The sequence below is a fragment of the Corvus kubaryi genome, unplaced genomic scaffold, assembly GCF_017639235.1.
Source record: "Corvus kubaryi isolate FWS band 111438036 unplaced genomic scaffold, C.kubaryi_AGA036_p1.0 37361, whole genome shotgun sequence".
NCBI lineage: Eukaryota > Metazoa > Chordata > Aves > Passeriformes > Corvidae > Corvus > Corvus kubaryi.
Window position 1 is genome coordinate 3,369,585 of NW_024581118.1, and position 23,555 is coordinate 3,393,139.

The following is a 23,555-nucleotide window of genomic DNA, read 5'->3' on the forward strand; positions in this document are numbered from 1 at the left end:
TTAATTCTTTATCAATGGGAAAAGAATAGGATTTTATTATTAATAGTTAAGTATAATCACATTTTAACAATCTAAAGTAGCTCTGCAACCTAATTGAGTACAAATATTTTGGTGTCTTTGTATCAGTCACTACTTGACATACATAGATGTGAGCAGTGGCATCAACCACAGCAGTGTTGCAGGTAAGGGTCTTCAAAGAACTGTAAAGGTTTGAGGTGCAAAAGTTGATAGAAACATTTATTGTCTCTGTCCCCTGCAGTTGTATCACTTGACCCAAATTATCGGTGGTTTCGTTCAGCAAGGGAAGGGGGGCACCTGCAAGCTGCGCCGTGGTTCAGCAGACCACCTGAATCCGCTGTGTTCACCTTGGTGCCATCAGGAGTCAGGGCTTTGCCGTATGACAGAGCTGTTTCTGTTCCGAATGGAAGCAGAGAAGCATCCTCAGGTGGCCTTTTGGCTTGAGCTTCTTGAATCTGGTGCTTTCCCCCTGGATGAATAGCAGCTGCTTTCCATCCTTGATTCTGAAAATAGTACAGAGAGCAAGAGATGAAGGTGGCAGGGAGTCACACTGTTTGACAGCTCTGTCTTGTGGCACCTTTGCCAGTACGTGTCTAAAATAACTCAGCTCTAGAAGTAAGAGGAGGTGAACCTTTTTCCCCAGCTGAACTTGAATGCCAGGTGCAGGTTAGCTGGAGCATTGACTCCTGTCACCTGTGAGGTGACACATTAAAATTTCTTATAAAAAGTTTTCTACCTGCTGTGGTCTGTGTGTTGAGCAGTAGCGGTGTCTGGAGTTCCTATTGACAGCACAGTGCTCATCTTAGTTTTTTAGATGAGGTCTCAACTCTCTCTCTCTTTGGAGGAAACAAACCCAGTGACTGATTTTCCCAAAGAATGCCTTGAGTTTGGCTACGAAGAAAGCCTGTCATGATGATGCCTGGCAGGTTTGCAGTACCTGTTATTCTCCCACTAAGGTGGTGTCCTTTTTGAAGACACTCCCATGATGCAGAAGAGGCTGCAGAGGACGAATAAATGTATCCCAGGATCAGCACTTACAACCATTATTAAAAGGAACAAATCCACGGGATTTTATATTTTGTGAAGAAAGAGATGTAGGTAAAAGTACAGATGCAGAAATGCCTGGAAACAAGCTCTGCACCCCATATTTATTCTGGTAAAGCGTTCCTTGATACTGACTTAAGCATCAGCAAAACTGTTGAGACTTAAGATGGCAAAATCTCCCTGGAGGTGGAAATTCCTTTGTGCTCCTCTTGGATATCTTTCAGGCAGTCCAGTCTGAGGGAGCAGGTAGCAGCTTGGCAGTAATCAGCGTGGTAATTCTGAGGAAATGTGTTTTTTCATATGCAAAAGACACCGGGGCCAAGGCACGACCCTTGCCAGCCAAAGTTTTGGTGTTGTCTATGACCCTGAAAAACACTGTATCTTTATTTTTTAGAACTCAACTCCTGTGACCTGAGAAACTCTGTATTCTTTCCTCTGAACAGCAGAGGAAGAAGCTCTGTTGTCTACTGGGAGTTCAGGGCACCCACAGAGAATTACCTTTTGCTTCTTAAGTCTGTAAATCTTAGAATACATGCATTGGGAAGCGATTGCATTTAGGCAAAAAAATTCAAGCTGCCTTTTGTCTTTTTTGATCAGCCTTTATGGTATGTGTCCTTCTCAGAAATACTGTGGTTATTTTATTCCTGCAGATGTTACAGAATTAAAAATAAAAAGTTTTTAGAAACAGTCAGGAGTGCAGTTTGGTGTGGTTGCCCAGAGAAGCTGTGGCTGCCCCATCCCTGGAAGAGCTCAAGGCCAGGCTGGGCAGGGCTTGGAGCAAGCTAGTCTAGTGGAAGGTGTCCCTGCCCATGGCAGAGGGGTGGAACAAGATGAGATTTAAGCTCCCTTCCAGCTCAAACCATTCTGTGATTCTGCTCTCTGATTCTCTGCTGCAGAAAGCTCCGATAATCCAGAGCTAATGGTTAATGCACGCAGTGACTTGGCGGAAAAAAGCAGTGATTCACTTTCAGTGCAGCACAGAGAACAGTCGGGATGGGACTTTGGTTTCATTTCATTTGTTTTTTGACAAATTAAATGAGGTGACAAATTCTGAAGCACTGTGCTATGCTGAGACCTAGAGCTAAACTTGTAAAAATAATTGGGAGGAGAAGGAAAAGAAAAGGCAAAGCCTAGCAGTTTTTTTTCCCTTATTTCCCCCAGGGCTTTTGCAAATAAACAGAAGAGGCACTGGGGGCAGTGTCTTCAGGCATTTTTGCTGGTGTTTGATTTCTCAGGCACCTGCACTTGGATTTATTTCTCTGCTTTGAAAATGAGGGAACAAACAAAACCAAGTACAGAAGACGGTGTCTGCATTTCATAAATGCAGAGCTCTGCAGGGACAGCAGCTTTTAGAGCTGAAGGTCTTATTAATAACTTGCCATTACAATCCCCAGGCATTGTTTTTGGCATTATTGACACTGTTGGAAATTAAATTCAGCAAGTAGTTACTTGGCTGTTCTCTAAGCAGTGTGCAGCTACTGGGGCAGGACTGTACCTGGGTGCTTTATAAGGGCAATATTCACATTTTTAGGATCTCCTGACTGCTTTGCTTCAGGATTCTCTGGTTTCCTGCAGTTAATTGGTTTTATTTTCAGCGTATTGTAGCCTTGTTTCTCTTGTGGAGATTGAGTAGAATGGCAAATATAGTGTTACATTGTTTATATTGTTACAGTTGGTTATGTTTGGGCAAAAGCAGATTACATCTGACCGGTAAACAGAGGAGAGGAGCTGTCAGAGGCTTTGGAGAATCCAGGTGAAATGCTACAGGGAAACATCACAGTATATTTATCTCCATTTGTGGAGATGTTCCATTCTGTTAAAGAACAGCAGTGTGCTAGTTTACTCTTCCACAGGTATTTAAACACTAGTGTGGTGTTTGGCTGTCTCATATTGCTGAAACCCTACATAATTCCTCTGTAAATCATTATTTTTCATGCAATGCAGTGAACACCTGGGCAGGGAGGTGCCAACCAATTACTACACCAGGCTGCAGAAGTTCAGTGCTGTTCCAGCTGTTTCAGGGCTGCAGCCCTCAGGTGCACTGAGGAGTTGTGGTAACCAGGGTGCAGGAGCATGACAGGTTCCTTCTCCTCTTTGCTCTCACTTCCCCACCTTCCTTGTATCCACTACAAAAACTCAAAGGATGGGAGGAAGTTGAAAGCATTATTATGGGTCTGTTCACTGGGAGGCCTTGACCATGTGCCTCATTGTTCTATCCAGTTGTTCAAGCAGCAGATGAAGATCAGGCCTCATTGTGTTGCCTTATCTGTCTGATATTCTTTCAACTTCCTTTGCTTAATTAATTAATGCAATTTCCTGGACAATAATTTTTAACCAAAATTTGATACTGCAAGTTAGTCAAAAGCCATGAAAAAACAGAAAGTCTCATCTCCAAGCTATTCGTCAGCAGAATAATGGTATAAATGCAGAAATCTGGAGAGGAACTGTTTACAAGGGCATGGAGTGACAGGACAAGAGGCAATGGCTTCAAACTGAGAGTAGATTTAGATTGGATATTGGAAAGGAATTCTTCCCTGTCACGGTGGTGAGGCCCTGGCACAGGGTGCCCAGAGAAGCTGTGGATGCCCCCTCCCTGGAAGTGTTCAAGGCCAGGCTGGACAGGGCTTGGAGTGGCCTGGGATGGTGGAAGGTGTCCCTGCCCGTGGCACAGGATTGAAACAAGGTGGGCTTTAAGGTCCCTTCCAACCCAAACCATTTTGTGATTCTGTGTTAATAAATAATCTCTTAAAAGTGGAAGTATAGGCATGAATTCAGTGTGCACTCATGGCTTGGGGCCAGAGTGCCAGCTTAAATCACTCAGTTACTGTGACAACAGAGCTGCAAAATCATCAGCTTCAGCAGTCCCCCAGCCCTGCAGCTGCACGTGGCACCAGCCTGGAGAGTCCTCCTCACTGCTTCCCCACGTAAGAAAGACAGGTGTGTGTTTGCTGACACACATGCACACACACGCTGGGGCTGGCGTCACTTGAAGAGGGAGGCTCAGAGCTTAATGCCTCGACCTCTGGGAAAAAGCAGTTAATCTATAGCTGAAGTTCTTCAGTGTCACATGGTTGTCTGAACAACTCCTTTTTAATCTCAGCAATCCTTTGGTTAACCCATAGCTTAGAGCACAAGATCAATGACCTTATCGTGCATCCTTGCAAGGAACAATTTCATGGCAGTGTGAGTAAGCCACCGGATGGTGCCACCTGGGACGTTCCCTCTTTGTGCAGCAGGGAATATTGATTCTGTTTTGGCTCATCAGGAGCAGTGGGAAGGACTGGAAAAGGGATCAGGTCTTTGGTTCCTCACTGCCTAACAAGGGTGCCATATTCCACTTGCTCCTGCACATCCCAAGGCACCTGTTGCCAGCAGCTGGATTGAATAATGTTTTTGCTGTCTGGGAAACTGCTCCCCTACCTCAGGCTCATTTCTTTTCCCACTGTCAATGACACACAAAAACTTTATTGTCAGGCTGTTTCTTTTGATGATTTTGCAATCTACCAGACCTGTCAGAAATGGGGAAAAAATTCCATCACCTTGTCACCACTGCATTACTTTCAAATGTTAAACAGTCCTGAAGACAGTAAGTGCGATGTCTTTCCTCATGAGGCTGCAGTGAAAGGGAGTTCTCTCACTGAAAGGAGCTGTATTTTGGTGCCAGAGAATACAGATCCCAGCCCACAGTTTTCTTCATTCTTGCTGCTTGTCCAGACTGTCATACTCGTGTAAGCTTGCATGGACACAAATCTGTTGCTTTAAGTAGCAGCAGGAAGCTCTGAGGCAAATTTTGCCCCTGTTTTTCCTGTAATGCAAAGTGAAATGTAGGTTTGTGTTGTAATGAACTTCCTTCAAGAGAACTTGCTTAGTTTTTCCACTTTCTAAGCATGTGGAGCAGGGCATGTTCCTTCTGCAGGAGGAAGGACATGGTAGGAAAGGAGCATCTTCCTCGGCACAGTTTGTGTTTCCCAGAATTCTGACAGGGGGTTCTGAAAAGGCAATGACTCTCTAGCCCAGGGAAATCTGTTTTAGCCATAGGGGTTTTTTTTGTCCCAGTATGCACCAGAGCCATCTTCTCCAGCCAACATGACAAATCCAAGTGCTTCAAGACTTGATAAAAACACTTCTGGTCAGGGCCAGTGGTGTAAAGGGGAAGAAAGCACTGCCTGGGCTTGGTGACCCTGGAAAATGTCCAGCCCTGCTCTCTGATAGCAGAGGAATTCCCAGCCTGAAGTGTAAGTGCTCATCCCAGGTTCAGCACTAATTGCTGAGGGGAATTGGGAGCATGGCTGGTTGTGGGCCACGCCAGAGCCCATCTCGTGTTCCGCTGCTCTCATCCATCTCTCTCCATCAGGCAGCATCTCCTCCGGTGGCCGAGTCTCTAATGGAAAGGAGCTGCACATTCATAGAGCCAGCGCTGGGCTGGGAGCTCACAGGGGCTTGTTGGCAACCCAGGCTCCCCAGGGAACAGCCAAGAGTCCCTCTCTACTTGCCTTTAATCTTCCTTTATTGTGACATCCACAAAATGTCAGCAGTGATCCTGTCTGGCAGAAGGACTTTGCCCACACAGTGTTTGCAGGGTCCCCATTTAAACTGCAGAACTACTTACCCATGTGACTTGTGGATTTTCAACCTTTGATCCATCATGCAGGAATATGACTATACAAGATTATATACTGACACAGGAATTTGGGGAAAAACTGCTGGAAAGGTGGAAAAGCCAGAAATGTTCAAGTCCCTGATGTAAGGGGTTTCACACATCCATACTCACTGATGAGGGCTCCAGTAAAACAAGCACCTGTTGTAAGGTTACATGGGTCTGGGTTTTGTATTTGTTTCCTTTTTGTTGCTGTTATGATATAAAGTGAATTGTAAGGATTAGGAAGAGAATAAATACATCTATGCTCTGGGCGGCTTCTCAGAAAGATCGGTAATCATGGCTCTTAATTTTTTAATGTGCCTTACCTTGCACTAATGGACTTACACCAGCACTTTATGCTGAAGGCAAATTTGTTGCTGTTAGAAAAGGAGGCTTGTCTGCTCCAGGAGTGTAAGAACATACAGCACCTGTAATGGAGGAAAGTAGTAAGCTTTTATTCTTGTGACCTTGTCCAAATAGGATGTAATTACAATATAATTCAATTCTGACAGTCTGGAAACCATGGCAGTTGACATAAAGTGACATTTCAGGAGAAATAGGCATGTGTTTTAGTCCATCTTCTCTTTCAGACTCCTAAGCATTATTGATGCTATTTGCTCTTCCTGCTTCCCTTGCTCCACTCTTAATACACACTCAGAGCACAAGATTCTGGAAAATGTGATCATAATTAACCTTGTAAACAAAATCCGGTGTGGTGGAGAGTGATGTGAGCTGGTTGCTGTATGCCTGGGATATTTGTGTTGATGCAGCAGTATTTTTTAATCTCCTTGGAGAGATTAAATCCTGGCATGCACACCTTCAAGGACTCATTCAGGAAAGCAGAGAATAAAATTCCGTTTGAATTTTGATGTGGTCTTTGGTTCTTGTGATCTAAACCAAGACTCTCCTCCTTGACGGATTTTGCTCAGGCTCAGGGAGCATTAACAGTTCCACCAGATGCTTGACTCTGCAAACACCCCAGAGACAGATGTGTCACAGCAGGATTTTGTCATCCCTCATTCAGAGGAGGAAAAGCTGGAGCTGTGAGTGCAGGCACAAACAACTCCAGCCTGCTAAAAGGAAAAGTGCCAAGGTATTTTCCACCTATGTGCTTCTCTAGCACCGGAATCACATTATTCCCCATTAACTCTTGTAGCATATAGGTTGTTTTGTGTGCACTAGGAATATCTCAGTTATCTCTGTGTGTGTCTCTCCTCTGAGACTGCTCGTTACACCTTTGATGAGTCACTTAATAGGCTCATTAAGGAAATGGAGGGTATCTCATCTAAGTGTTCACTCACTGAGCCACAGTCGCCTTCCTTTCAACCCCAGACAAAGAGAGAAACAAAGCATTGCCAAATGCATCTCTGTGTGCAGCTCCCAAGGACATAGAAATCTTTTCTAAAGTTGCAAGGATTGAAAGCAGCCATCCTGCTCTGTCATGTATAATTTCCTGCCGTTGGAACTGGGGATGGCTTCTAAACCTTCCACCTCAGTTACAGGAACGATTAAGTGCTGTGATAGGGCACCAGGGAGAATAAAATTCAGGTGAGAAGTTTCCCTGCTCCATAGTAAATTCGGTTCACTCGTAGCCCTCAGATGGTTTTCACTGTTGCTGAAGTGCCACACAAATACAAGTTATCTGTAAATAAGGAGTAAAATGAGCTATCACTGCTCTGTGTGTGTATAAAGCAGGGGGCAAGGCCACTATGTTTTCCTTCTGCTCTTCCTGTTGGATTCCTGGGACAAGCCACTTAGCCCCTCTGCTGACCTGACCACCATCCTGCACCACCTTTAAATGGATCATGTGCCACACAGGTCCCTGGTTGTGCTTTGCTGCCAGGATCCAGCTGCCTTTAGCAGTGAAAAAGAATTTACTGGTACACTCGAGGCCCAGATTAGGTGACCCAGAAAAATCTTTCATTCAGAACTCTCATTTAAGTCCTCCACGAAATGTCCACATGTTGTTCTTGCTGCTCTCATAGCTCAGTTCTCTCTAGTAGCTGCTGTCTACATAATGATCCTCTGTGTCCACATCAGGTTGTTTTGGAAGGTTGGAGAAGCAGTCGGGTTAAGAGGAATTACCTGGCCAGAATGTGGATTTGTATTGCTGAGATTCAGTTACCTAAAGATTCACAGGGTGCACATTCCTTTTGTGAATGCAGAGATGGCATGGAGATAAAACCTGAGCCTGAACTGTTGGGGAAATGTGTTAGGTAACTGCCACGGAAAATGTGTTCTATGGTCAGCTCCCCTACCATAGCCAGGGGAGTCCGACAGAATTGGGTTTGAGCTATTTAAGATCGTTAATAAGTAATTAACCCAGGAGGTGACTGTAACAGACATCATTTTAATCAAGATTGAATTATTGGTTTCCCAGGCATGCTCTGGAATTTATCAGTTTGCTGGCAGGACGAAGCCTCTCAGTCACATGAATTAACAATCCCTGCACTGAGGAGCCCCTCCAAAAGGATGCCCACAGGATCAGATTCACCAGTTACTTCTTTCCTCACTGCTGCCAGGAAAAGGCCACCTCCCCACATTTCCATTCAATTTGTCTTTTGCTGAAAAGATGCTGATTTCATGCTCTTTTACCCTGCAGCAGCTAGCCTGTTGCTAAGCGACCTGCAAGATACTGAAGAGGCCAGGGTCTGGGTGCTTTTCCTCAGCCTGCTCCTATTCTTATTTATTTATTTATTTATGCATCTTATTTACATAGCTAAACAGATTTCTTCCCTACCACAGGAGCAGAGAGCCACAAGCCTCCAGGTTGCACCAGGGAGCCTTGACCTGCATAGCTGCTTGTCTTCCCTCCAGCACCATCCTCTGCCCTCGTTCTCCCTGGTGCTCCTGTTCATCAACTGAGCAAACTTGTCAGGATATTTGTTGAGCTGGAGTGGCATCCAGGAGTGTAATGGAAGTACATTTTAAAGGCATAGCTGGCCATGGACTGTGTTTGGTCACAACAGTCCTTGATGGAAATAAAAAGGGTCAGAACAAAGAAGGCTTTAAGCCATTTTTCTGCGTACTTTATTTCTGGCTGCTTTAATTTCAGCAGTGTCTGCATTCCAGACTTCTTGTAGCCTGACCAGCTCTGCCAAGAGTGAGAAGATGGTTATCCTTCCCTGCTCAGCAGTGCTGGGAAGAGCCCTGCTGTACAGGCAGTTCTGCAGGACCAACTGCATTTTTGTAGGGTGGCGTTGGGATCCCAGCCAGGGCACAGCTTTGCCTGAAATCGTATCCACAGCAGAGCAGGTTGCTGATGGAGTGTGTGGTGCACAGATAAACGGGCAGAGCGTTCGTAGTGGCTGCACGTGGATAGCGGAATAGAGCAGAGGTGTAATAAGGATGTTACTGTGCCATTTGTTCCAGGTGTGCTCCCAAAACCACAGAAGCTGGAAGTGCTCGGTGTGCTCTGTTACATCCTGCATTGCCCAGAGAACCTCCTTGCCAAGCAAATAATCAGTAGCACTGATATGAGTCACTTCTCACAAGCAAGAAAGCATTAAGCAGGAATACTGTACCGCAGCCTGGCTGTGTTTGTCCTGTTTGTTTGTCTTTGGTGAAAGAACCACCACACTCCTCAGTAAAAACTTCAGGGACAATTCAGAGCCTCTCAGAAGCTCCAGTATTTTGCACTTCCTGCACAATACTCTAGCTTGAGAAAGAGGGGAGTGAATCCTATAGAGATTTATTTGGAACAAACAGGGACCAAACTGTTCTTTCCCCCTATTTCCTTTTTGTATCAGGAAGCAGAGCCAGCATTCATGAGCTGAGTCTCTGGACTATACTTCTTCCATGGATGTTGCCTTTTGGGCCTCTCCTTACAGCCTTTGGCTGCACTAACTGACAGCTTCTTTGTCTAACTGCTGTAGTTTTCATTGTGGAATTCTTTTTGCTAAGAAAATCATTTTTCTGCTCTGATGATCCAGCCATTACCTGACTCTCTCTGGAGAAGAACAGAGAGAAGGACATGAACACTTGGGTTTGAACATACAGTCCTGCAGAACAGGGGTTGTGAAAAAGGCCAGATGTAAATTTTTTTACATCAAAGTGAGATGAGGAAGGTGATGTTTTAAGTGCAGATTGAATTTTCCTCTTATTTACTTTAAGCATTCAATTACCTATTTGGAAAGCTCAATTATATCTGAGTGGCTTGGCATGCTCATGGTCTATTCTCGTTTTTCAAAATAGACTCTTGGTCTTGTGATTTAACACACGTCTGTCACTGGGGTGCCCACTTCTTTACACCTGGAGGGGTGCTGATTGTAAAACCTTTGCTGCCCCGCAGCTCCGTGTACTTTTTTAATACGGTTGAGATTTCACAAGCCCAGCTGTGCTGTTTGTGTCAGCTGTAGGTTTTGGTGCCATAGTTCACCCAGAGCTCAGGTGTTCTGGCAGCTGGGGAAGTTACCTCATGTATTCTCTCAGCTGAGGTGTGAACAAAGCACAGGAGACTTGGTACCAGCCTGAATGCCCAGGAATAACTTCTACTGCCCTGTACCTGTTTTTCAGGTACATTTGAAAAGATGAGTTGACAGATCTTTATTTCCTTAGTTGAAGATAGGAAGAAAAGGATCTTTCCTATGGTGAGATGTCAGACATTTAGGGAACAGGAGATGATTTAACATCTTGAATCACACCCAGAAGCAGACAAGTGGCTGGGATGGGTGAGGATCTCTGCATTTCTCATTCTGTCTCTTCCCACCTGACATAGTCAGCTGTCACTCTAGAACTTTCAGAGCTCTGGCAAAATGTGAGGTGGTCTGCAGTGTCGAAAAAGGGCAAAGTGAACCTGAGCTGGCATGGGCACTGCAGGAGACACGGCTGCCCCATGCCTGTGCTGATCACTGATCTGTGTGGCCAACTCTTGTTCTCCCTTTGGTGGCAGTGAGCCCAGCCAGCTCTCTAGACCCTGAAGTCCTGTAACTCTGAAAGATTCAAGAAGAGCACAAGAATGCAAACAACACTGATAAACAGAGCACCAGCTGTGCATTCTTAATGGAAAAATTGAGAAAAAAAAAAAAGTGAGAATAAAATCATAGTATTGCCCAACAAAATATCCTGGATGTTTTGCAATGCACTGCTGATAAGGGATGGCCAAAGGCAGTGAGAGACCGAGTTAGGGCGCTCCATCTCCAGCTCACAGGGGGCTTTTTCACTAGCTGTTGTCACATTTAATTAGGAGAGATAAGAAAAATGATTCAGACCTGTTTCTGGTCTTTCTCAATTTCATAGTTCTAACTAGTATCAAGGAAATTACCCTTTTGGTTTTATTTTTTCCTGTGAGATCCCTTTGCCCTCATGTCAGTGCCAAGCGGTGTCAGGGATGTGCTGTATCACAAGTGTCACCAGTGTGACTCATTTGTTTCACTCTCCTTAAAGCTGGGGGTGTCCAGGTAATGTCCTGATACATCAGTTGCCAGTCCCCAGGCAGTTCCAGTCGCAGGAATGTTGCTAAGCCCATGTGTATTTCTCTTGGGTTAAAGTTCTGCAGTGAGAAATATCTATAGAAGAAAGATGCTGTGTGGTATTCCAAGAAACAACCATATATTCTTCATATATTTTTCATCTATGATTCTCTGTCTGAGAAAGGTGATCAAATCCTTCACTGTTTTCAAAGAGTAATCATTTTTAAAAGATGTCCCTGCTCATTGCAACAGGGTTGGACAAGATGACCTTTAAATGTCCTTTCCAAACCATTCTGTGATTCTGTGCTAAAGAGTAATTGGAAACAGAGTTATTCCGTCACAAATGAGAGCAGGCCATCTATAACCTTTCAAACCATTATGTAGGAACCTGGACTTAGATTACATATGATATTCACTGTAGACAGCAACATAGCTTTTCTCCTTCTTCTTAGTTCTTAATATCTTGTGAGTTGGTTTATTTTGCTTCATTGGCTTTCCAAACAGTGAAAGTAATGATGGTGATCATATAAAATATGTACTTTGGAAATACATTAAGGAATTCTATGGCAATAGAAACCTCTTTTTAAAAACTTCTTGTGCAAATAGTTCTAAATTTTATTGCATCCTTTTTTTTTTTTTTTCTTTGTTTGATGGAGTTTTCTTCCTTCAGATCACGCAAAAACTAGCTCTCACTCATTACAGGCACTTCCCTTGCGTTTCTTGCAGAAGGAATTTTGCACAAACACTTCCCCTACATGAAAGACATATTAAAAAAGGAAGTACAGATTAGAACTTCTGGCTCAATTTTGTTTCTAAATATAGGCCTTTAGCTGGACATTGAGAGGAGTCAACAGGAGCACTGGGAGTGAGGGAGCTTCCAAGGGAGCTCAGCCCTTGTACTGGACCTCAGCTTGAACAGCACTTTGTGCCCAGCCTGAGCACGTGGATACAAGGAGAAAATGTTCTCTTGCCCTGTGGACATCTGTGCTGAGCTGGGCCAATTCCTTATGTTGGTATTTTTTTAGCGAGTGTCTCATTTCTTTCAGCTGTGGAGGCATCATAGTAGTAAGTCTTACAAGACCTATAGTCAAGATTTTAAATAAAAGACAAGCTTGGAATAAGATGAATGGGGAGGATAGAAGAATATATGGAAATAGCTCTGGTCTCTGGTTTCTGAAGAAATACCCGATTATCATGTAGAGCTCTTTGATGACTGGCGGCAGCATTTGCCTTCTCTGCCCCTCCATACATACCATTTGAGCTCTTAAAATAAGCTTATTAACAGTCAAATCAAGACAGGGTAATCTTTAAATCACATGTAAATACAGAAGCTTTTCTCTTTGTGATATATTGAAGCATTAAATGTAGATGCAGATTTTCCCAGTGGGAAACCAGATCAGCACAGTTAAGTACTGGAGTAGTTTGTCTCCCAGATCATCTTCTGAGAACAGAACTTCCCTTTCACTGCACCGGATGATGATGAACAGGGATTTAGGGGCAGAGGATTATGTGGAGTTTCGATGAGTGGATGCTATTGGTAGTCTTATACAGCTGATCAGCTTGCACGGTCCTGATCTTCTTTTCTCCTCTGGAGCTGACCGGTGCAAATTCCCAGGGAGTTTGTCCAGGGGAGTACAGAGACTTAGCTGCTTTGTGCCTTTCCTAGCAAAAGGGTCTCAGGTCAAATGCCTCCTCTGTATCAGCTGGCTGTTTGTTAGCTTTGCTATCAACATCTACAGCAAGTGCTGTTCGCTGGACTTTTTTGGGCTGCATTCCATCCTCCAAGTTAATGCCTTGATTTTTAACTCCAGCATTGAGGGGCACGCCGCTCTCCTGGACAGTGTCAGGAGTTTGTACTTTTAATGCAAAATGCATGAACTGATCTCATTTCAGAGTCATCGGGCATGCCTCAGTCTAGACTGTGTCTCACAGTCACACTGACTGCTAAACCTCGGGGAAGGTGCCCGGACTGGTCTGTCCGGTTTAGCCCAGTTTGGCTGACACCATGTGCCATGTCCTGCTCACCCACATCACTTCAGTCTTAATTACTCGTTATCTCATCTTCAGGCAATCATATGGCAGATTTATTTTTTGGTTTGGGAATACACCATTACTGTTGTGCTGTTTCCATATGGAAATGTCTCACCTTTCCCATGAAGCTCCTGTCAGGGTTCCAGCACAGCCAAGGGTGTTGTGGTGAGTTTGTGCACGGCCAGCTCCTGTGGGTTTGATGAGCAGAGGATGTGCCGTGGTCCTGCCTTTTTCTTCCTTTTACTTAACTACAAGAATTTCTCACGGCATCTGGCTCTCCAGCCTTTCATTCTTTCCCCTTTTTTTTCTTGTTCCAAGCTGAAGGCCAGGTGCAAAGTGATAATCAGTAAAGATACTAAAATCTGACATGAAACAGGGCATTTCAGGTCATCTAGGAAAACGTGTCACTGCGCTCTCCGTGTGCAGCTTGGCTGGTTCAGCACTGGAGCAAACTTGACAGACATCAATAATAGCACTCCTTACAGTTTTTCGTTTTCCATTAATTTTACCTGCGTTAGTCTTCCTTAGGGACGCAGATAAGGACCATTAACCCCTCTTTGGGGAGGGAATGAAAGATATGGAGAGATGTATCTACCTGGAGAAAGAAAGTCAAGTGTGGGTTTAGAATGAGAAGGCTGGAATCCTGGGCCCTGTGTGAGTCTCTTCATGTGACAGATGTTGCTATTTAATGTGGTGATTAATGTTAATTAGTATCTTTTGTTTGCTGATCATGTGCTGCAAGTGAAAAGACAGCAGGCTGTTTGGGTGAAATCCCTGAATCAACCTGTTCTGAAACCAGGCCAGAAATCCATGTAAATCCTTGGAAGTGCAAAGCATCCCTTTACAACTCCTATGCTAATTTGCTTGGATAATATGCTTGACCCATTTTTTTTTTCTTTTCAATACCAAGTGAAGTGATAAATGCAACAAGTTTAAAGTACATTTCACAGGTAGTGTTGAGTTTATTATGGAATTTAGCTCTAAATGACATTTGTGTGGTCTAAGTGCCACAGAAGCATTATTCAGTTCTTGGATTAGCAGCCCCCAGGGAATATCTATCAGAGACACTTGTAGTGGCAAACAGGTTGTTAATGTTTGTCCATTCAGCAGCCGGGGGAGCTGTTGAGGGACCTGTTGGTAGTGATTTGTCTCAGAGGGCACAGGTTCAGGAGACACTGGCCATGGCTGTGGGGCAGGTGTGGGAAGGTCCCTGGTACCTGGCCCTGCTCTGCACTGTCACCACTTCCCTGAGTTGAGGAGTTGAGTTGTTTGTGATGTCTGCTGTCATGGAAGTGGAAGGAGATAAAAAAGGGACCCCAAAGAGAAGGGGTGACACAGGAGACAGGTGGCAGAAGCCTGTTGTTTTTCAGGAAATATGCTCCAAGGCAGATCAGGAATTTCTGCCCGCTCCTTCTGCATGGTTTCTGTAGTGTTCTCTCTGGTCCAAACTAGCCTGGCCCACTCAGAGGGCATTAGGCTGGAAGAGTGTTTGCCTGTTGGGGAGCTCACTGGTACCACCCCCTTGCTTTTCCAAACGGGAAAAAAAAATACCCTATTTTGCCAAAACAAAAGGATGGGGAAAGAGGAAATATGCTCAGCTCAATTGGTTATATTAGGTGTATACAAAGTATGCCCCAAATACCCTGTAAAACCTGTTTTTTCAACAGGTTGGAATTGTTAAAAACTCACACTAAGACTGAATATTCCTTTACTTGATATCAATACTGGCTCAGGGATGTCTGGTTCTTTCCTTGTTCCTTTGTCACCTATCACATCACAGCTCTTTGTGGGGCCAAGCAATAAAATGCACCAATAGGTCAGAGTCCTCTGCTGCCTTTGCCACTGGGAAGACATGAACAAGCAAAAAGTCAACACAACCCTAACCCAGATTCTCAGCAGGCAAGAAGGAAGTTCGTGAAGCAAAATATTTCTGGCAGACAGTTCACATCTGAAGGAAGCCTAGCTGGAGAGAGGAAATAACTTCTGTTGCCCTTAGAAAGTGATAGTGGCAGGATAGGGAAGATGTACGGAAACATAAAAGTAAAAAGGTGAATTTAACAAATTAAAAATCAAAATAGGTTCATGACTTCATTAAAAAAGCTTCAAAATAATCTGGAATGGACTGAGCTGAATAATGAGCATGTACCTGTAGGCTGGTGTCCCAGCTATGCTGCCATTTAATCTTGTTCATGTTTGTGTGGTTTTAGAAATCAAAACGGGCAGATTTATTTTGGGCATGCCTTATTTAGCTGTAGTTCTAAGTTATGTAAAACCTGAAATGAAGAGCAAACTTGACCCAAGCCCTTAAAATTTCAAGTGCTAGTAACCACCTCAGTGAGGAACAGAGCAAAGACACAGAATTAGCTGAGAATATGCTTAAAGATATCCAGGGAGTGAGCTTCAGTAGGCTGGGGAGCGATCGGCTGGGCTGCTCTTCCTGCTTTGGAGCTTTAGGGTGAGGCTGAGAGAGAGTTTTACTTTTTTTCTTTAAAAATCATCTATAGGAACACTGTGGAAGAAAATCCTTATGCAGCAGTTGTTGCATGGAAGCATGAGTAGCTTTCTGTGTGGCATGCAGTGGATTTGGGGAGGCTGGGAGAGGGGAATTTGGGTATTTGGCACCATAAAATGAAGATTCTCAAGTCCTCAGCTCTTCCCTATGGTGGGCTACACAGTTCCATTGAGGGGAAGTGCATTACTGGTGTGTCAGGAATGCCTCAGCAATTCCAGCCACGCTGACCTCTGCCACCACTGGGAGAGCACATTCCCTGGATCCAGTGGGATGGATTTGCTGGCTTTAATCTGCAAAAATGAGTTTACAATTGTGCCTGCTTTCAAACCAGGAGCAAGCTAATGGGGAGGATTTACCCCTGTAACTATATATGCTAAAGCACATCAAGCCCAGATTTTTCCACACATTTGGAGGATTATTTTAGGAGGAACACAGGTGCATACACCCACTTCTTTTGGGAAAAAAAAATAGGCCATGCTAATTTGACATTTTAAATAATAAAAATAACTCTTGGAGAAGCAATCACTGATCAGTCAGAGCCTGGCAACTGCATTTCTGGAATGGTGCAGGTCATTCCTGCGAGCCACGATGACTTCGCATTCCAGTCTCACGTGGATCCAGAAACAAATCTAAAACTGGAACAGAGTTCCAGTTTCTGCCGCTCTCCAATGGTTGGCAAGCCCTTTGTGGGTGAGGAGAGAACAGAACTGTGTGTGTGATCCACAGCGTTTGACTTGATACCAGGTGGTTTTTGCTTGCTGGTTGTGTCTGAAAAAGCCCTTGCTGTGGGTACAGAATTACAAGAAGAGCTGATACTATCGTTATTCATTCCCGCTGGGGGAAAAGGACATGTAAACTTACCTTGAAGACTGCCAAATGCCATTCCAAGTGCTCTGAAATGAGTTTTATGTTTCCTTCTCTGAAGACGGCTGTGATCTTCCCGGATTCATTAATGCATGAGAGGCAAATCACAGAAAAGGCCTTTGTGTTCGTGGAGCTGGTGGCAGGAAGGGAACGCTTACCAAGGAGCTGCACATACCTCACTTCCCTGTCTGTCAGAAGATCCTATCCTTGTCAGATAGCAGCAAGACATTCCTGGGGGTGGAGTGAGAATGAATTTATCTTGGGAGTGAGCAGGATTTTGCTTTGCTAGGAGAGCTGGTTTGCTCAATTCAGGAATTTTCCATTCACTTCTATTAACTACCGGCATATAAATCCCAACAACTGCAATTAGGGCTACTTAGCTTAATAAGTTAACAGCTTTCTGCAGCTGACCTGTCCTTCTGCTGGCTCTCCTCTGTCTCCTGACTGCTTGGTTGCACCGCTTCTCCAGAAATTCCTGCTTTAGAGGTATGCTTTCACAGCTGTGTCGTGGAGGGGGCTGCGTTCCTGTTCCTGGAGGAAGGCTGCTGCAAGGTAGATGTGGTGTTAGACAGAGAAGCGCTCTTTGCCATAAGGAAATATGAACATTCTACATGGTTTTTATTGTCTTTCGGTAGATTATTCATCACTTCAGCACCCAAAAACCCCATCAGAGGGGAAGGCTCTGTGTGGAAGGGCTGGGAGGACTGTGTAGTGTGGCCTGAGGAGGTGGTGAAGGGCACCCCTGCTCGCCCCTTCCCTTCCAGTTCCTCTGGTGTGAGCAGGCTGCGGTTGTGCCTGGGTGGACGTGTTTGCCTTGGTCAGTTTAATTCAAAATATTTAGTTTACCTGGCTTGATAGTTATAATTTTGTGTGCTGATTCAGGGTATAGCACAGGCTGTTAACAGAGATGTAAAATGCAGGTTCATAGGGATTTGCAGGCAGCTCAGCTTCGTTAGCTTGAAACAACTGAAAAACATCCTATTTAGAGAGATGCATCAGCCAATGTCACAAATCAGTTGTTAGTTCTTGGAATTGCTAGTTAGAGCATGCCAAAATTATAAGCCCTTTGTTATGAATAGGTATGAGAATTATTGAACTGATTATACAATAATATGCAGATGTAGTTCTGTTAAATAATTGTAATCTCTCTTTCTAAGAGGAAAAGAAAAAGGTAGATTCGTTCTGGTCCATAATTCCGTATACATGGAAATGCCTGTTGGCTAAATCAGGGGAGGGGTTCGAGTAGCTACAGCTGTGGAGTATGTTTGATAATTTGCATTCTCCACGTCGTGCCCTTACTGCAGAATTAAACTGGTCTTTCATTAACATGGGAGTGTTTGCTGTTACACCACCTGCTCCCTCCCCTGCGCCTACCTGACTGTTCCAAGGTAATGCCAATCCCTGCTGGGAGCCCCTGGAGCGGGTGCCAGCGGGGTGGGAAGGGACTGTACCTCTGGCAGTAGTTGCCTTTGTCAGCACACGGCGGAGAGAAGAGGCCGGGGAGGGGCCACTCGCAGCCCCACGCTTTGAACTTGCTCTACAAGAAGATACCAAACCCGCCCAAGGCAATGGAGGGGAGGAGGAAGTAGCATTTAAAGGCTTCAGAAAAGCTGAGCCGGGTTTGGCATAGCAGGTAGGAATTTTGTATAGGTGACATGGAGAGCCACCTTCTCGTTAGCTGGGCTGGAATCTGAAGTCTTTCTACTGCAGGAATTAATTGGAAAAAAATTGCCTTTGAAGAAAAACAAGGAAAAATTGTACAGTAGGTGCGTTTCAAGGGAAAAATATCCTTCTTCATCCTGCAAGGGTTAAGCATGATCAGAATCTGCTTTAATCTCAAGAGTTTAACCTCAAGTGCTGCATTTTTTTGTTTGCCATAAGCCTATTAGAACTCTCTGTTTCCTAGCAATAACATGTAATTTCCCCCCACTATTTAAGTGGAGGAGATGTTAGGGTTTTAATCCTGCCCGTTACAGCTGTTGCTCAAGTTTCCTATTCAAATGCAAATAGCACCTGGTGCTATTTAGATAGCTGCAATCTTTGATAACGATACTCCAGGAGGAGAGGAAAAAGAAAAGCAAGGTGGGTCTGACTGTTCGTTCTGGAAAGCAAGAGTGTAACCATATGCCACACCAGCCTGCACTGGACATTTCTACCATTTTTGCTGCATCCAGCACAGACTCTTTTTGGAGACGAATGGATGGCTGGAATGATTCCTGTTTCTTGAGCAGGTATGATTTTTTACCAGGAAGAAAAGGCTTCCAAAGAAGATAAAAATGTCGTGGATGGAGTTTTACCTTGCCTGATTGTCCTGAAAGAAGTTTCTTCTGGGATATTTTGTTGTTTCTTCAAATCCTGTATTGTTTTCTAGATTTTCATTTGTAGTTTTCAGAGTATTAATTCTTAATTATTTTTTTCCGTATTTTTTTCCTTGTGCTGTTTTTGCCCTGTGTCAGATAGATAAAAGAAGTTAGGATAAATGAATTGGAAAGTCACGAATAATTTGGAAGGCTGCTCCACTATTTAGGATTCACAGACAAGAGATAACATATTACTCCTTAACTAAAACAAGACCAGTGCCAGATTTAGGTTAAAAACTTTCTTCTGTGGAACATTTTAATTGCATAAATTGTTTTTGTTTCCCTTGTGGAGGTGCAAGTTTATTCAAGAAAGAGCTTCACAGCTTTGTTGAATTTTTCAGGGCTGTTTTACCCTCTATTACATGTGGAAGCTGAAGGACGCTTTTTGGAGGGTTGTGACTTGCTGCTGTCATCTTCCTGCTAAAATCAAAGTATCTACAGGGCACAGAATGCAATTCAGATCTGTGGAAAAGCAAAAGTGAGTGTTTTAAAAGATTTTAAAGGAGAGATTTAGAAACTTGCAGAAAATTTCAAGGAGTGCTTGAAAGAAATCAGCATTACACCAATCTCTGTGAACTTATTATTTAATCCAGAAGCAGCAATTCATTGGAAGGGGAGACTCTGCTGACAGGAATATCAGCTTTCATGGGAGAAGACTGGATATAAAGAATGAACAATTGCCACCAAACTGGAGAAGAACAGCAGTGATTTCAGTGCTGCTGTCAAGCTCTGACAGATCTTTTCTTGTTTAACACTAATCTGTTTTGTCTCCTGTTGTTTCATCTTTGGCCTAATACTGGAATTAAAACAGGTTCCCTGCCTTTCTCCAAGCTTCAGCAAATGCCTTTTGCAAGGCAGGTGTTGGGAGTGTGGGCAGGTGTGCCGTGTGCGCTGCCCGTGATACCAAAGGCACCCTGGAGAGGAAAACCCACACGGGAGCTGATTTGCTGGGTCATGTTTTCTCTCTCACGACACTCCTTCCCCATTAGCGTCTTCAGCTGGGTGTGAACAACTGACACGGAACTGAGCCAAGGTTCAGCCGTGGACTGTGGACCTGCTGAGCCACTAGCGGCAGCCTGACGGCAAAATGATGGACGAGATCTCCATAGTGGTGGCTTACGATGCCCATGTGTTTGGCCAGCTGTGCGAGGAAGATTTTCTGGCCAATCTGGTGGCAGTCAGCAAGCCCAAAGCTGTGGTAGGTGTTCCTCCTTTGCCAATAATGCTCAAGGTTATACTCTGTCCTGGAGTTAAGTCCTTCTGTCAAAAACATTACTATTTAGTGCCCTTTTTTGTTCTTTAGTTTCTCTTTTTATTACTTAGTTTATATTTTATTACTTTTTCAGAAAGTTGCTGTCATGCATCGGCAAAATGAAAATGACTTCTTTTTGAAGAGATTATTAAAATCTCTTTCTGGGCAGGTGAATTTAGAAGAAGGTGGTTTGCTCAGTAGGGTCATAGTTAAAATAATATTTTTTACATAATTGAAATAATAATTAAGCCAGCAAATGACTGAACCAATCCAGCTGTAGACTCTTAGAATGTAAGTCAAGAGGTTGGGGTAGATGCTAGTTCTGGGGTGCAGGTACCTTCATCACTAAATCTGAGAGAATCAGTCCTTTCCTTGGGAATGGTGATATTCTATTTTTATACGTTCTGAAATCAGCATAAATATCTGTAAAAACGTATTAGCTGAATGAAATATGCTATTTCTTCATAAATAGCATGTCTCTTTCTGTAAGTGATCTGTAGAGTGTGGTCATCTCCCTCCGTCATGGAGATCTCAGTGCTTGGAGGAAGCTGCAGGCTCTGAAATTTAGTGCAAAAGTTCATCTTTGGCCCCGGATCCTACAGCTGAGCCCATGTGGGAGCCACAACCCTTTGGGTTGTGCAAGTCAGAGGGAGTGTTTTAAAATAAAAATGTATATATAGGTGTTAAGCTTAACGTGCAAGCAGGTGCAGTTAACATTTCAGGCTAAATACAAATCAACTAATTATTCAGCAGCCCAGGGAAGCGCTCATGCGCGCAGATTTGGGGCTGGGTGTGTGTTTGTACCCAATCAGTTCCTCTGCTGGGACAAAGGAAGGTGTTCTCAAAAAAGGAAATTTGCTTTATTGTATCTTGTGTAAAGCCTCTCTGTGCTTATTTCCTGCTCGGGTTTTTCTGCCCCTCCATGCGCAGGAGATCTCGGGTGCATGAACTTACTTCCTGCATCTCCTGTAGGATCATTGAATCCCTGGATGTAAACCAGAATCCTGCCCAATCCCTTTTATTATGATCCTTTTTCCTGCCTCTGGCCTTCTTAAGGCCAGAATTTTCAAGGTCCATTACAACAGTTAGACAATAAATCTAGAAATTCAGTATAGACAAAATGGTGCTTTAATATGACCTGGTTGGGGGCTGGGCTCCAAGTAGGCTCTGGGTTAACCAGCATTTCAGGAGTCCCATGCATTTCCCTTGCTGGGTGTTTTTAAACACGTGGTATCCCTTAATTCACTGTCCAGCCACAGCCTTTCCTCTTGTTCTGCCTTAGCAGATTGCTGTGGCAGCATGTGTTACTTTGCCTGGAAGGCCACAGTAGTATCTCCTTCAGACACGACCTGGTGTTGCAATAGGGTTAACCAGAGCCAGGCACTGGCAGCTCTGGGAGTGTCTCTCAGGATGAGTTTCTTTCAGCAAGGCATGATAAACAGAGGGTTTTCCTGGGAGCCTCCTGCCCTGAACCGCTGATGTGTTCTAGAGCGAGCACTTGCAGTTGCTAAATTAAAATCCCTGTGGTGAGAAGACCTTTCATGGTGGCTTATCTTGTAATTTAAACCTTTGGGAAGTGCTGCCATGACGGGCTCAGCGAGGGCCTCTGTAGGTCTGGGCGCAAGTAATGGGAACTGTGTTGCAGATCTCCAGGTTGCTTTGGATCAGCTGTGAGTGAGCAGGAGAGAGAGGAACTGGCATGGAAAGCACCACATTACATTTCCAGGTGATTTCTGCTGCTCTGAAAATAAGATGAAAAACATTTCTCTATGAAGTAACTACTTATCTCCTAGTAAACAGAGAACAACTGTAGGAGGACAAGTATTGTTACTTTTATTCAGAAGATCTGACTAATTGACTTTACTGTAAGGGCTTGTTCTGATCAACTCTTTTTTTTTTTTCTGGAATCAAAGAGTATGAACATATTTGTGTGTTAACACGGGGCTTTGAGTAGCCTGGTCTAGTGGAAGGTGTCCCTGCCCACAGAAGAGGGTTGGAAAAAGATGGTCTTTAAGGTGCTTCCAACCCAAACTTTTCCAGGATTCCATGTTTCAGTGCATTACGTTAATAAATATGGGTTTTGTTGTGTTTACATAGGAAATACCTAACTGGTTTTTGAAGGATACTAACTAAGCAAATAATGGTGCAAACAACCTCGGGAGGTTTTAAGTGAAGCTCTCCTCAGGATTATGATAGGACTAGACAATGCATGGGAGCCTGCACTATGAAGGGACAGGCCCTGATAACTCAGAAAGTTTCTTTCAGTTCTCTGCTGCTACGTTTAACTGCAGGACCAGCTGACAGTTGGGATAGGTTGGGGCAAATTGTGTTGACTTTGTCACTGTCACATCACCAGCTGGCACAAAGGTGTGTACTGTACACAAAGGGACATTCTGCAGGAAGGATTTGTGGGTGTTCTGTTTATTCTAAGAGTTCATATTAATAGCAAGGGTATGTTGCAATCTGGGATTCGTCTGTTGGGTTTGCAAAATCCAGTTGCAGTTATTTGGAAAGGCTTTCCTATTATGCTGCTCAGGTTGCAGAGAATAGTTCAAAAAAAATGTCCTGTGAAGGCTTTCATTCTGTCGCTGGCATGGTCTTGTTGGAAGGTTTCTGGCATTACAAGTGACTCATTGTAGTTCCTTGGGGTTGTGCAATGGGCCGGATGCACAGGAGTCTCTCTTGCACAGAGAGCCGTCATGACGTGAGGTGACAAAGGGTTAACGCCAAAACCAAAACAGGCCAGGTGATAGCTGTGCAGGTTCCTTGTGCTTTAGGCCAGCCCTGTGACCTTCTGACACAGCCAGTGCCACACAGGTGTGAACTTCTTGGCACAGTCAGAATTACCTGCTGTTGTCCATGTTCATCACTTCTGGCTGTATTTCTCACTGAAAAGCATAGCAGTGTTTTTATAGTGTTGCTCTGATGCTCATAAACAATCAAACAGGATGTGGATGATCTGAGATTAGGTTTTGCTGAATATGCTTCAAAGCTACGCTGTGTAATAGCAATCCCCCAACATACATTATAATAAAATTAGTCATATTGCAATGTGGCCATGAAATGCAGTTGTTTTCCTGTGTGGTCTTGCTTTCAGGATTTCATGTTGTTCTGAAACTACTTGGCACAGCCTTGGAGAGCAGCATATATAAGTGGGCTGCTGTGTAGTTTGTGCAAGAATAGAGCAGCTTTACTGCGGGGAATTTCAATTCTCAGTTTATCTGCAGAAAACTTGGACTCAAGGGGTTATAAAAATGCTATTCTAAGTGGCATAATCCTCTTAATCCAGAGCTGAAGGACGTTCTTCTGGAAAGCTTCATTGTATTTCCATTTTCCTGCCTGCCTTGCTGTGTTTAGCTCTCTATTCAGGGGAATTATCAGCCATTTCATAGAAAGAATTTGTGGTTACACACTGGCAGACCCT

At 44.0% G+C, this 23,555-nt stretch overlaps 1 protein-coding gene and 1 long non-coding RNA gene across 11 annotated transcripts in view; one reads left to right on the plus strand and one right to left on the minus strand.

The window, feature by feature from the left end:
• Positions 1-23,555, plus strand: part of RABGAP1L (RAB GTPase activating protein 1 like) — a 236,765-nt gene that overhangs the window by 178,352 nt on the left and 34,858 nt on the right. The window contains exon 1 of one of the 10 annotated variants that reach the window (XM_042033884.1): positions 16,758-17,005. The exons of 8 other annotated variants lie outside the window; for them this stretch is intronic. Coding sequence is in view for 1 of the 2 variants with exons in the window: in XM_042033883.1 (XP_041889817.1) it covers positions 19,967-20,077 (111 nt within the window). In the remaining variant the exon portion in view is untranslated. Of the gene's footprint in view, positions 1-16,757; positions 17,006-18,050; positions 20,078-23,555 lie in introns of those variants that run through there. One more of the 10 variants, XM_042033883.1, reaches the window with a different exon arrangement.
• Positions 5-16,718, minus strand: LOC121667336. The gene is made up of 3 exons (XR_006017015.1): positions 16,517-16,718; positions 6,028-6,129; positions 5-521 (listed from the first exon to the last, which is right to left on the minus strand). It is a non-coding gene; the product is annotated as an uncharacterized LOC121667336 (long non-coding RNA).